General features: G+C 33.0%; 2 protein-coding genes across 7 annotated transcripts in view; both read left to right on the plus strand.

Moving 5' to 3' along the window:
• The window catches only part of RAD54B (RAD54 homolog B), an 86,217-nt gene that overhangs the window by 31,969 nt on the left and 41,056 nt on the right, over window positions 1-13,192 (plus strand). Inside the window, exons 1-2 of one of the 6 annotated variants that reach the window (XM_036065527.2) lie at window positions 1,559-1,649; window positions 5,434-5,479. The exons of 4 other annotated variants lie outside the window; for them this stretch is intronic. The gene's annotated coding sequence lies outside the window, so the exon portion shown is untranslated. Of the gene's footprint in view, window positions 1-1,558; window positions 1,650-5,433; window positions 5,480-13,192 lie in introns of those variants that run through there. One more of the 6 variants, XM_036065531.2, reaches the window with a different exon arrangement.
• FSBP (fibrinogen silencer binding protein) lies at window positions 1,203-7,192 on the plus strand. Its single transcript, XM_036065533.2, has 2 exons — window positions 1,203-1,649; window positions 5,434-7,192. The coding sequence occupies exons 1-2, from the start codon at window positions 1,276-1,278 to the stop codon at window positions 5,957-5,959; spliced, it is 900 nt and encodes a 299-aa protein (XP_035921426.1). The 5' UTR covers window positions 1,203-1,275; the 3' UTR covers window positions 5,960-7,192.

Consider the following 13,192-nt stretch of genomic DNA (forward strand, 5'->3'; position numbering starts at 1 on the left):
TCTTATTGGCTTTATTCAGTGATTTAGGAATTGGGCAGCATCCCATTTAACAGGTAGAAAGGAGCTCTAAGGAGCTGTACAAAATGAATGACTTTCATAGGCAGAAGTGAGTGAGAACAAGGAAATTATCCTGGCAAAAAGTGGATTGGTTGTGTTCACTTGCCTTTAGGAGATGGAAGGAGTCTTTCGGGCAGATTACCTCACTCGTGCTGATCACATAGTTCTTGACTGGTTTAAGATTCCATTTTTGGGAGAGCCAAAACTATAATTAAGTCTCAGGTGACGTGGGGCTTAGCATAAGTGACTCCATTTTGAGCCTGGTGTCTCGTTTTTAAATAGTCCAAATTGTATGAATATAGCAAAATAAAAATCCTACAATTTAATAAAAGCAAATGCCATTTTGTTGTGTGAAGTCTTAAGCCATGATTATCCTGTTCTCACTGTGAATGGTGTTTTTTACACATGATAAAGCAGGCTAGCATATTCACATACGTTACAGCTAGAATAATCGCTTCCTTTAAAAACATAATTTTTATCTGATTTTCAGAACAAAAATTTTTTCCTAAGTAACTGAAAAAAATGTGGCGACTGTAGACTGTAGAATGAAGGAGAAGCTTAGCTTTACTGTGAAGTCTGAGTCTGGGTGGGTGTAACCTAACTAGCTAGAGGATATGCAATTGCTGATTGACAGCAGGACCAGCATTATGCAGATTTGGTAAGAAAGAACAGCAGCTCAGAAAACAGTGATTAGGGGCTCTGTTAGGAATCATTACATTCATCACTCATATCTTTAGTTTTTCATTTTCCTGTCTACTGGATTTATAAACAAATAGTACAAAACAGTTCCTCTTTTGTTTTTATTAAAGTGATAACTGCAATGCAGTTTCAGTCTATCAGCTAGGCATACATGTGTGGAAATTCGATATTCTCACTAAATTAGCTAATTTTTAGCTGTGTTCCATGTTTATCTCTAGACCTTTGTGTATTAAATCCTATCTCGAGCTGTTCTCTTTATACACAAGTGTGTTTTGCTTGTGCCTTCCTGTCTTCTTCAGTGAGAAGCTTTATGTAGGTCAGGCTTGGCTTAAGCAGATTTCCTGAACCTGCGTCAGCTTAAGCTGGAGGAATTTTAATAAACCCTCCCCTGTAGGCGTGGGCCTAAATGAGGCTAGCCTAGTTAAGCCTGATCTTTTTCTGTTTGTGAAAAGAGCTGAGCAGAGCTGAAGGCTGCTGCATGGTGGTTTCAGAAACTGCCTACTTAATTTGAAAAGAACAATGGTAGGAAAGGCTAGATCTTCCAATTTTACCTTATCTGAAAAGCTTGATTTGCTAAAGCTTGTGAAGCCATATGTTAAAATTCTCGAAGAACACACTAATAAACATTCAGTAATAGTGGAAAAGAATAGATGTTGGGATATCATAGCAGTAAACTATAATGCAATTGGAGTAGATCGCCCTCCTCGAACAGCCCAGGGCCTACGCACCCTTTACAAAAGGCTCAAAGAATATGCCAAACAGGAGCTATTGCAGCAAAAAGAGACCCAATCAGATTTTAAAGGCAATATTTCTGAGCCAACCAAGAAAGTTATGGAGATGATTCCCCAGATTTCCAGTTTTTGCCTGGTAAGAGACAGGAACCACATACAAAGGTAAGCTTTATTTTATTTTCTTGTGGAAAATTATGGCGCCTCCTATCTATTGGGCTCTGGCTTAGTTGTGATAGAGATATGCATAGTAAGCATCCCCACTACGGGAGCAATGAATAGTGTCTTTGTTTTGCTTTCTTAAAAAAGAAATGTGAGGCTATAAGGAATTTTTTTGCTGCATTTGATTTAAGCCACTTTTTATTGTCTTCCCCTCCCCCTTCCCTCTCTCTGTAGTTTTTAAAAGTAAAGGTTAGGGAGGAATAAATGGGGTGAAATTTGTAACATAATCTCATAATAAACTTTTTAAGCTTTAAATTTAAATTGCTAATTAGCTTCTGAGAGATACCTTTTTCTTATTTAAGATTATATTTCATTGGAATTTTCAATTTTATGTAAAGTTAGCAGTTTCAGGAGAAATGGAACCCTTGTTTTTTAATGAATTGTTACTGTCTGCACTTTAGTGAATATTAATTGAGCTAAAAACCTAAAATACATAATTTAGTAAATTTATTAATGGCATGATTGTATATATTAAGACAGTTTAAATTATTTTCTAACATATTCAAAATAAAAAAGATAAATACAAGGAAAGGAATTTAATGCCTAATTAGGGATTCAGATTACTTAATAAAAAGTTTTTGTTTTTTTTAATTCATTAATGGTCTAGTTTCACTTTGATCTTGAGTCAAAGAGGAAAGGGGTAAGCACTCCCATACTATTTTGTAAAGATATGAAACTATGAATTTTAGTATATGAATAAGCAACTAAGTTCTTATAGGGATAGAAAGGTTTTTTGGTTAAATTTATGCTCTACATAGCTACTTGCGTGGGAATCTTCAAAACTTATCTTATTTCTAATTCAAATTTTAACCCCTGGCAAAAGATAAAAATGGCAGCAGCATTCTTTTTCTGAACCATTTAGGGTTATTTAAACAAGTTGTAAACTTGTTAGTTGAGGAACATTTCAAACAAAGACTTTTCTTCTTGGTGGAAAAGTCATATAAGAAAATTATTGATCACCTGTGAAGTCCTTTTGAAGTTAGGAGAGAAATGGGCAAAAAACTTATTAGCCAAACTTATTTGTTATTTTTATAATTCACTAGGGTAATTTTTTGAGACCAGCTTCTTACCATATACTGCTTACTTCTAGTAGATAACATAGTAAAAAAAAAATCACCAGTGGGAATCTGGAACGTGGATGCAGTGTATTAATTCATTAGTGCTTAAAATGTTCTCTGTGATGAGAAATGATTAATCCTAATTTGCTGGTTATCCAAAGAACTCCACAGTAGGACTTTTATACAGTACTACTTGTTAAAAATTTGTCCCCCTCAAACCATAGAGAAAACTGGCTTTTGCATTACTGGTATAAAACTACCTTTTGGGTATTAAGTATAGGTTTTTATAATTTGAAGACTATACATAGAACCTGTAGTTTTAATTAGTTGTATATTTAAAAAATACAGTGAGTATTGTAGGAGAAATAATATACAAGTATCTATTTACATTGTGACTGTAACCATATTCACAATCAGTCTTTTGGGATAACAACATTGCTCTGATAAAATGAGTTGTTTAATTTATACATTACAAAACCTACTGTTTAAGCAAGAACAGCTTTTCCTACTTTAAAGGAAAGAATATTAGAAATATGCCATTTAAGTGCTTATTTGTGTTAGTGTCCACATTGCCATTTTCTCTGTATTAGCATTTTCATTTATTTACATATTTAATGTGCTTATTACTTACTTGAGTGACATCTTGAATCTTAATTCTCAGAAGTTTATAATCTATAATCTTAGTTATGCTATATAAATATGCCTGTTAATCTCACTAAACTCCATTCTTAGCTAAGGAAAATATTACTGCTTATATTTAATATATTTAAAGATATATACCTATTTTGTAAGGCTACCTCTATAGCGTATTGATATATTTCCTTTTTTACCTCTCTAGTATCAGATGATATTTTGTGTTTTTGCAGTCTATTTGATCTTCAAAATTCATAAATTTTAGAAGTCCTTCCATTTATCCTTTTTTCTGACCTTCTCTAAAACATTCTTTTTTTTTACTTTGTTATGCCTACTTATAATGTTTCAACGAAAATGGAATGGGATATTTTAGATAAAAGGCATTTTAAAATTTACATGAGAGTATAATGTCTATGTCTAATATGTGAGTCTTATACTCCATTATACATACTAATTTGGATAGTCATTATGTGGATTTTTAAAACTTTCATTTTCATTTGTAGTTTTAACCTTTTTCCTTTCTAGGAAAACATCTAGGGATGTTAATAAAGGGAAGCCTTACTACTTTGAATTACATTGATATTGTATTGATATTGGTTTGTTTTTCTTTTGAAAAACGTAAGATGACAAAAAGAATGAAAATTAAGGAATTTATGTAATCTACAAATAGATTTTTCATAACATACTATATCTTATTATTTATTTGTATCTCTTAAATATCTGATATTTCTGGCAATTTAATGCCAATAGTAAGTGATATGCGGGGAGTTTTAATTTTTTTCCTTATGTTCTGCTTGAACTTGTTCCAGCATTTTAATCATCTATGTAGGGTGAATGTATTTTTAACTGTGTTACTTATTTATCATTTGTAAAATATTCTTTAATGATTCTTTAATGTTAAGTATAGCATTTTTTTCATTACTGTTCCAATAATCTCTTTCTCCTCTATAACTTATTTTTAAGTTAGGCAGAAGCATAAATTTAAAAAAACCCTCAAGAAACAAGATTATATATTCTTAATTAGTGGCTTCATGTTATTTATAAAATTGGTTTTTTAAAAAAGTAGAATTTTAAGATATATTGTGTTTGTCATAACCAATAATGTTACATCAAAGTTTAAATTATGCTGAAACTAGTTTTCTCTAATAGAAGTGCATATTTTATGGAAATTACATGTAAATTTAACAGACTTTCAATATATAGTATATAAGCCAGTTAAAAATACTTCATTAAAAAAACCATTTTTTTCAGTCATTCAACATGTGATGAGCACCTGCTAGTTTCCAAGTACAGTATTATGCTAGGTGCTGGGGATACAGTGGTGGATTTGAGCCCTTTCCCTGTGAACTTTACCTGACTGATGGTTGAAAGACTGAAAGGGCTATGGAATCAAGTAATTTAGGATAGGTAAAGGATAAACACCATGGTATCTGAAATTGTATAGTTAGGATAATACCCTGATTATTGGGCATACCCAAAGCCATACAAAAACTTGGACTTTTCTTTTTCTTTTTTTGGACAGATGGAGAAATCAATACCTCCCATAGATGACTTTCCATTATCCTAGGAGTCATGGACCTTGGTGATTTTTAGATTTTTAATCAGTCCAGGAGAGCAGAAGCAGGGGATCTAGGGCTAAGGTATGGGGATAGCAAGGCCCAAAGTACAGTAAATGGCCCTTTATGCCATTTAAGAAAGTTAGGCTTGTAGGAACATGTGCTGTCTCTTTGAAAGCAAACAAAGGCTTTTCTTTTTATTTACCTCAATGGCCTTGGGTAATATTTGTAATTTTTTGTCCTTTTAAGAACTCAATTTTAAAGTTAAGGATGTGTGAGAGCTATATGTATATATTTTTGAAATTTTAAATGTGGTCACTTTAATTTGTTATTCCAAGGATTAAATTTTTTTTGTTTCACTATTTTCTTTATAGCTCTAAAGCTTGACACTTTGATGTATACTAAATATGTAATTATGCTATCAATATACTCTTGTCTTCATTTGATTTACATTTTATAATGCTTTTTTGTGTGCTGTAGTGCAAACTTGGATGAGGAAGCACAGGCTGGTACGAGTTCACTACAGGTAATGTTGGATCACCATCCAGTTGCTATTACAGTAGAGGTGAAGCAAGAAGAAGACATTAAGCCCCCTCCTCCACTGGTTTTAAATTCTCAACAGAGTGATATTTTAGAACAAAGAGAAGACCATGAATTAGTACATGTTATGGAAAGATCTTTGTCGCCGTCACTTTCCTCTGTTGATATGAGAATGACATCGTCTCCATCTTCTATCCCAAGGAGAGATGATTTTTTTCGGCATGAGCGTGGAGAACACTTTAGGTCACAATTAGGGTATGATCCTCAGATTCTGCAAATGTTGAAAGAGGAGCATCAGATAATTTTAGAAAATCAAAAAAATTTTGGATTGTATGTTCAGGAGAAGAGGGATGGATTGAAAAGAAGGCAGCAGCTAGAGGAAGAGCTGCTAAGAGCAAAAATTGAAGTGGAGAAGCTGAAAGCAGTTCGCTTACGGCATGATCTGCCTGAATATAATAGTCTCTAATATTTTTTTTCAGTCTTGCAATTTGATGATTTTAATTTTGGCCAAATTACTTTCATTTGGGAATATCCTGAAGTAGAATACATACTCTTAAAAGTGTTGTTAATCTCAATTGTGAAAAAACCTTTTTTGACATGATTTTCTAATTAATTTAATTTTCTTTTGAGATATATTAAAACTTACTGATTGGTTGGCATGGTTATATATTTTGTCTTCAATTTTTTTCTAAGAAGTTTAATTGTTGGCCTTACAAAAAGATTTCTTACTTTGATCATTAAATTAGAACATACATAAATAGATATACAAACATATATATTCTTTCAAAGTTCTGAGCCTTCGACATTTTAAATTAGAGCTTTGAAAGCTGTAGTTCAAGGTTTTTAAGTCAGTCTAATTTAGAAGCAATACTAGCCTGATTAACAGAAGCTTGCCTATATGACATTGATTATTATGCTCTCCTGTTTTTGAAGAAGTGATAGGATTTTAGAGATGGAAGGTACTTGGAAATCACTTTTTTCCATCTCTTCAATTTAGAGGTAATGAAACTGAGGTCCAGGGAGAACTTAGTGACTTGATGTAACAAAGCTGTTTATGGCAGAGCAAGGACCAGCACTCAGTTTTTGTTTCTTTGTAGTTTTCCCCCCTGCTCTTCCATAGAAGTAAAAATCCACTAAAATGTCTTCCTTATGAAAAAATTATGGAAGTGTTTATTTCATTACAATTGCTTTTAAAGATTCATAGGTTACAAAACCAGGGGACTTATCAGTTACCCCCAAACTTCTTCCCTTTTTTGTCCAGCAAAATAAGATGTTCTTTTGGAACAGTTATATATTTTGGCTATAAGATTTAATGTCTTCATTCATTTTTAATGTCTTATTCTGAAAAAAGATTTATTTTACAGTAAAAATCACAGTAAAAAAGTTTTAATGAACAAAATTAAAATTCTACATAGAAATAGCAAAAAATAGTTATGATTTATTCTATAATATTTTTGTAAATACTGCTTGTTTTAGTATTTGCAGAAATAAATAAAATCTCAATTCTTAAAGCACACATTAAATTTAAGTTAAATTTGGGGCTCATGGGTGGCTCAGTCGTTAAGCATCTGCCTTCGGCTCAGGTCGTGATCCCAGGGTCCTGGGATTGAGCCCCACATTGGGCTCCCTGCTCTGCGGGAAGCCTGCTTCCCCCTCCGCCCACTCCCCCTGCTTGTGTTCCCTCTCTGGCTGTCTTTCTTTCTGTCAAATAAATAAATCTTAAAAAAAAAATTTAAGTTAAATCTTTAATATATATATTCCATTTTTGCTGGTGCTTTGTTGAGGAAGAATTTTTAAGCCAGGCATTAGAATGGAATAAGTAGAATTTCAGAATTTTAGTATAATGGAAAAGAATGTTTAAGTCAGAGTGAGCAACATGGAAAAAGGCATAGAGAATAGGAGTGAATCAGGGTGTACAAGCACAAATACAGTGGTAGGCCAGGTGATTTTAAGTGGGTGTAGAGAGGGCCAGTTAGGGCTTGGTTACCTGGACTAGGATTAAATGAGTAGCTACTGTTTAGCTCCAGCAGAATTTTTACATGCAGGAATAAGCCGGAAGTCTTCATTTTTATGTGAAACTTTTCAACTTAAAAATGTTTGCAAATAATTCAGAATGTTTTAAAAACACTACACCCATGTGAGTGGGCCTCATTCAGCCAGTGGGCTTCCAGTTTGTGGCCTTTGGAGTAGAGTAATGGTTTACCAAGAGTAGAGCTGAACAGTAACATCAGCATCACTTGAGAATTTGTGAAAAATGTAAATCCATTAGTTTTCAATCAGAAACTCTGGAAGTGTAGCCCAGCAATCTGTTTTAATAACCCTCTAGAGATTCTGATGCAAGCTAATGTTTGAAAACCATTAGAACAGAGTGTTTGGAATGTAGCTAGGTGCCTAAATCATACTAGAGTCTCAGAAAAAATGTGTTGAAAAGAGAAATGGTTGAAGGTGAATTGAGGGACATCGTTTGGAAGTTGATTGGTGCCACATTATGGATTACAATGAATGCTATTTTTAAATAATCACAGTTGAATGTACAATGGGAAGTCATTGAAGGCTTTTGATTAGAGAGATGTAAATTAAAGCTCTGAATTAGTGTTATAATAGCATTTATGGGGTGGGCATTTAGTTAGAGGAAATTAAATCCAGAATTTAGGTTATGGCTATTGAAATAGAATAAAAATAAAATGGACTTTCCTGGTACTCTTTTAGCTTGTTGATTGATTAATTTCATTGGCATTTTGTATTTGCTATTAGAGTTAAATATTTTATTATAAAAATGCCTTGAATATGTAATATGATGTCTCTCTTTGGTAGTTTTCGTCTTTATGTTATGACTTTTCTTTGAGCCTAAACACTGGACTCAACAGATTAGAATCTTAAAATTCTAATTTAATGTTTTACAATATAACTCTAGTAATACATCTTTAAAGTAGTCAGTTTTAACTTTATGAAATTATTGAAAGCAAATTCCCATATGTAATGGAATTCATATTATAATCTCAGCATGCTACTCCTCAGAATTGATGTGAATGTTCAATTTGAATGTTGACTTAGTGCAGCTACATCAGTTTTCCAAGCTCTGTTCTGTGGAACATTAATTCCATGAGATGTTTCTAGGAGATTTCTATGTTCAAAGAAAGTGCAACACATATTTTTTTGTGTGTGGTTAGGTTCTAAAATCAGTGTGGAAGGTAAAAATGTACATACAAAATTGCCCTTGAAAGTTTTTTTCCTGCCCATAAAATAGAGTAAACAGTCTTCTACCAGCATATTTTCCTCCAGCATTGTTCAAGATTGTTGTTTCTTTGGCTGCGTCAGGTGACAGACTCCATAGCATTTAGGGACTGAGTAGAATAAAAAATTTTATTTTTACATATGTTTAAATACCAGAATTGTACTCATTTCAGGGAGTTTACTGCTGCCATTTTTCTGAGTCAATCTTGTTTAATTTTAATTTGCCAAAATTTAAATGCCATGATCTTTACCTATGAAATGTAATGCCAGAAAACATAGGGAAGAGTGATTTTATTTTTAAAATGTAGACTTGATTCTGTAGAAGAATATTAAATTTGAAAAATAAGCTAAGTCAAAATATTATTTCATCTAGTATATTAGTAATTGGATAGTGGATAGGTTATTTTTGCCACCTTCCTATCTTTTCTTATCCTTGTGATCTTAAATAACACATTGTTATTTTTACAACTTGATTTTCTTTTAAATTAGGTATAATTTACAATGGCATCTTGAAAAAGTTAATGAAGCTCTTTCATTTCTAAAAATGCCATTAGAGGGGCGCCTGAGTGCCTCAGTCGGTTAAGCGTCTGCTTTTGGCTCAGGTCATGATCATCCCTGGGTCCTGGGATTGAGTCTCACATTGGGGCTCCTTGCTCAGCGGGAAGCCTGCTTCTCCCTCTCCCACTGCCTGCTTCTCTGCTTACTTATGCTCTCTCTCTGTCAAATAAATAAAATCTTCTAAAAAAATTTTTAAACATGCCATTAGATTTCTTAAAATATTCAAAATAAGTACTTTGTTTTTTTGTATGAGACATAAACTTGGTGTTATTTCATTTTTGAAAGATTTCACTCTACCCTGTTGCATCTTTACTTATGTGAAAATGTTTAGACTATGAATTATTTTTCCATGTGCCTTCTTTTAGAGTAGTGTCAAATTTTAAATAGACATGTTTAAATAATTTATAGTGTGATAAATTGTATTTAATATATACTGTAGATGATGGTGGTTAAATACTTTGTTAATACATATTCTTTTAAATACAGGGTGATACATTGTACTGCTATGTGTACTCTTTATGTGCCATAAGACAAAGAATTTAGTATCACTGAAGTAAAATTTTTTGATGAGGCACAATTGAAATAGATTTATTTAAATAATTGTGTTTATAGTAGACACTAAATGTACCATGTCTAAATATCATATTTTTTTCAAATGTTAAGATTCACAAATTCTTAAAATCAATTTAGTATTTGATGATGAATTTGACAGTAAATATTTAAAAATAATGAGATGAAATATGGTTGTAATACTTAACAAATACAAAAAAGTAAATTCTTAAGATCTACAACCTAATTAAATGTTAACAGTCATGCTAAATCTTTGCATATGATTTTGAGAAATTGATTCAATATATTTTTATATATCTTAAATTGATTAAAGCTAGTAGCTATAATTTGAGTTTGTATTATTTTTAGTTTTCAGTTGCTTTGTAAGTAGTGAAAAGCCAAATAAATAAGTAAAATAAAAATATCACCCAAGTTAGCCCCCCAAATTTAAACTAAAATAGATAATATCATTAGACTTATACTTTGTTAGTACACCTTTCATGTTTTAAAATTATGTGTAAATTTACAAAGATTAAGAAACTCTTCACATAGAAAATTAAAAATATTTTACAGTAAACATTCATGTGCCTACCACCTAAATTCTACAGTTATTGTTTTGCTATATTTGCTTTATCATGTATCCATCCATCTATCCATCAATTCATTTTTAAAAATAAAATGGTTATTTAAAACAAGTTGGAGAATTATTTAGAATCTTTTATGCCTAAACACTTCAGCATAAGTATTATCAACTGGAATTCAGTATTTATTTTGTGTGTGTGTGTGTGTGTGTGTGTGTGTGTGTGTGTGTGTGTGTGTGTGTTTTGGGTAAGATTTGCAAACGTGAAATGTACAAATCTTAAATAATGAGTTTTGACAGGTGACTCTACCTGTGTACCTTAAATCCCTATCAAGATTTAGAATGTTATTATTACCCCAGAAAGTTCTTTCCTGCCCCTTCCTGATCAATCCCTTGGCACCTCAGACAACCATTGTTCTAATTTTTAAAAAGTCATAGATAAGTTTTGCTTGTTCTGGAACTTTATATAATTGGAATCCTACAGTATATACCCTTTGTTTCTCTTTTCTTTTACCTATCTTAATGTTTTTTAATACCCATGTTTGTTCATCCTCTTATAGTAGTTCATTGCTTTCTGTTGTTGAGTGGTATTCCCTTGTATAAATATACCTCAGTTTATGTATCCATTATCTTTTGATGGACTTCTGGGCTATTTCCAGATTATGGCTATTATGTATAAAGATTCTGAGTATTCTTGTACAAATTTGTTGTGGACATAATGCTGGATTAGGGAAGGTCTATATGTTTAAGTTTTTAAGAAACTGCCAGGCATTTCCCCAAAGTGATTGTACCATTTTACGCTTTAACAGTGTATGTTTTTTTTTTTTTAAATAAACCTGTGCATGCTCAATGATTGGAATGTCAGAATTGAAATTAATGAATAACTTTTCTGATTTTTAGATGAGTTTAAAATGCTGAGCAGAAAATAAAAAATGCTGAGCAGATAGTTTTGAGATCTGGAAATACTGTAGTTTTATTGATTTTTTTTTTTCTCCTATTTTAGCCTTTACTGCATATATGCTTTGACAAGAGGTACTGAGAAGTGTGATGAAATGTATAGTGCCTGCCATGCTCATAAAGTATCATTCTGAAAATACTTAATGCAAAGAAAGATCTTCTAGGTTTATTTTATTCATAATGATACTTAGATGACATTAAATCTCTCTTATTAAGAAAGCTATGGGGGTGCCTGGGTGGCTCAGTTGGTTAAGTGTCGGTCTTGGTTTCGGCTCAGGTCATGGTCTCAGGGTGCTGAGATCGAGCCAGGTTGGGGTCTATGCTCAGCGTGGAGTCTGCTCGAGATTCTTTCTCCCTCTTCCTCTCCCCCTTTCCCCGCTGATGTGTGTGCATGCAAGCAGGTGCTCTCTATCTCAAATAAATAAAATCTTTTTAAAAAAAAAGATAAAACTATGGATGATTACTGGTTCAGAGGAATTTGTATATTAATGATTGTAAATTTTTTAGTGTAATAAAAACTATGTTTCAAAACTTAAATTTATGTTGTATTTATATGTTAATGTATATTAAAAAATCTGATAGGCTTTAGTAATTTTAAAATACAATTTGGGAGAGTATTTACAGTCTTTGTTGAATTTGATTAGATGAGATATTTTATTTTATTTTTAAAGATTTTATTTATTTGACAGAGACAACAGCGAGAGAGGGAACACAAGCAGGGGGAGTGGGAGAGAGAGAAGCAGGCTCCCCACTGAGCAGGGAGCCTGATGCGGGGCTTGATCCCAGGACCCTGGGATCATGACCTGAGCCGAAGGCAGACGCTTAACAACTGAGTCACCCAGGCGCCCTGATTAGATGAGATATTTTAAATTTCATTTGTTCTTTTGAAAACAATGTGTGTATTTAGAATTTTTTTTTTTTAAAGATTTTATTTATTTATTTGACAGAGACACAGCGAGAGAAGGAACACAAGCAGGGGGAGTGGGAGAGGGAGAAGCAGGCTTCCCGCCGAGCAGGGAGCCCGATGCGGGGCTCGATCCCAGGACTCTGGGATCATGATCTGAGCCGAAGGCAGACGCTTAACGACTGAGCCACCCAGGCGCCCCTGTATTTAGAATTTTTGAAAGAAAAAATATTAAAGTCTTGGCTATATGGAATGTATAATTAAGCCATCCAACTGTAGAGTAACTATGCTTAGGAATCATTAAGATGATCATATCCACTATCAATATTAAAATGGCAGCATCTCCCCCTTCCTCTTTTATCAAAGCGTGATTTTGAACATTCTTGTGAATCTTGCTTATAGGCATTCAAGTCTCTTGTTTATATAACAGACTATTTTTTTGGTGTTGATTTGCAAAGTACGTTACAGGGTCAAGGGGAAATAGATCAGAACGATTTAGAAATAAAAATTACAGTTGGAGTGGGATTGTTAGGGGTGGTTAGTCTAGAATGTAGCAAATTAGTCGAAATTTTAGGTATTACAGGTAGTCTAGATGTAGGAGGGTTTTGCTCCTTATATGTTTAATTTCTAATATCTTTATTCTACTCTTTGGAATTTTCTCTCTCTCTTTTTTTTTTTTTTTAAAGATTTTATTTATTTATTTGAGAGACAGAGAGAAACAGCATGCCAAAGGAGAGGGTCAGAGGGAGAAGCAGGCTCCCCGATGAGCAGGGAGCCCGATGCGGGACTCGATCCCAGGACTCTGGGATCATGACCTGAGCCGAAGGCAGTCGCTTAACCAACTGAGCCACCCACACGCCCCTGGAATTTTCTCTCTTCACTGCCTTAATGGCCTACATTTAAAATGGGACTAAATG

This window comes from Halichoerus grypus, chromosome 5 (genome assembly GCF_964656455.1).
Source record: "Halichoerus grypus chromosome 5, mHalGry1.hap1.1, whole genome shotgun sequence".
NCBI classification, from domain to species: domain Eukaryota; kingdom Metazoa; phylum Chordata; class Mammalia; order Carnivora; family Phocidae; genus Halichoerus; species Halichoerus grypus.

What these genes read in the sequence shown, in the direction of transcription:
- FSBP (XM_036065533.2), top strand. Translation starts at nt 1,276, where the DNA reads ATGGTAGGAAAGGCTAGATCTTCCAATTTTACCTTATCTGAAAAGCTT. An exon ending in GACAGGAACCACATACAAAG is followed by an intron (nt 1,650 to 5,433) that starts GTAAGCTTTATT and finishes TGTGTGCTGTAG; the next exon opens with TGCAAACTTGGATGAGGAAG.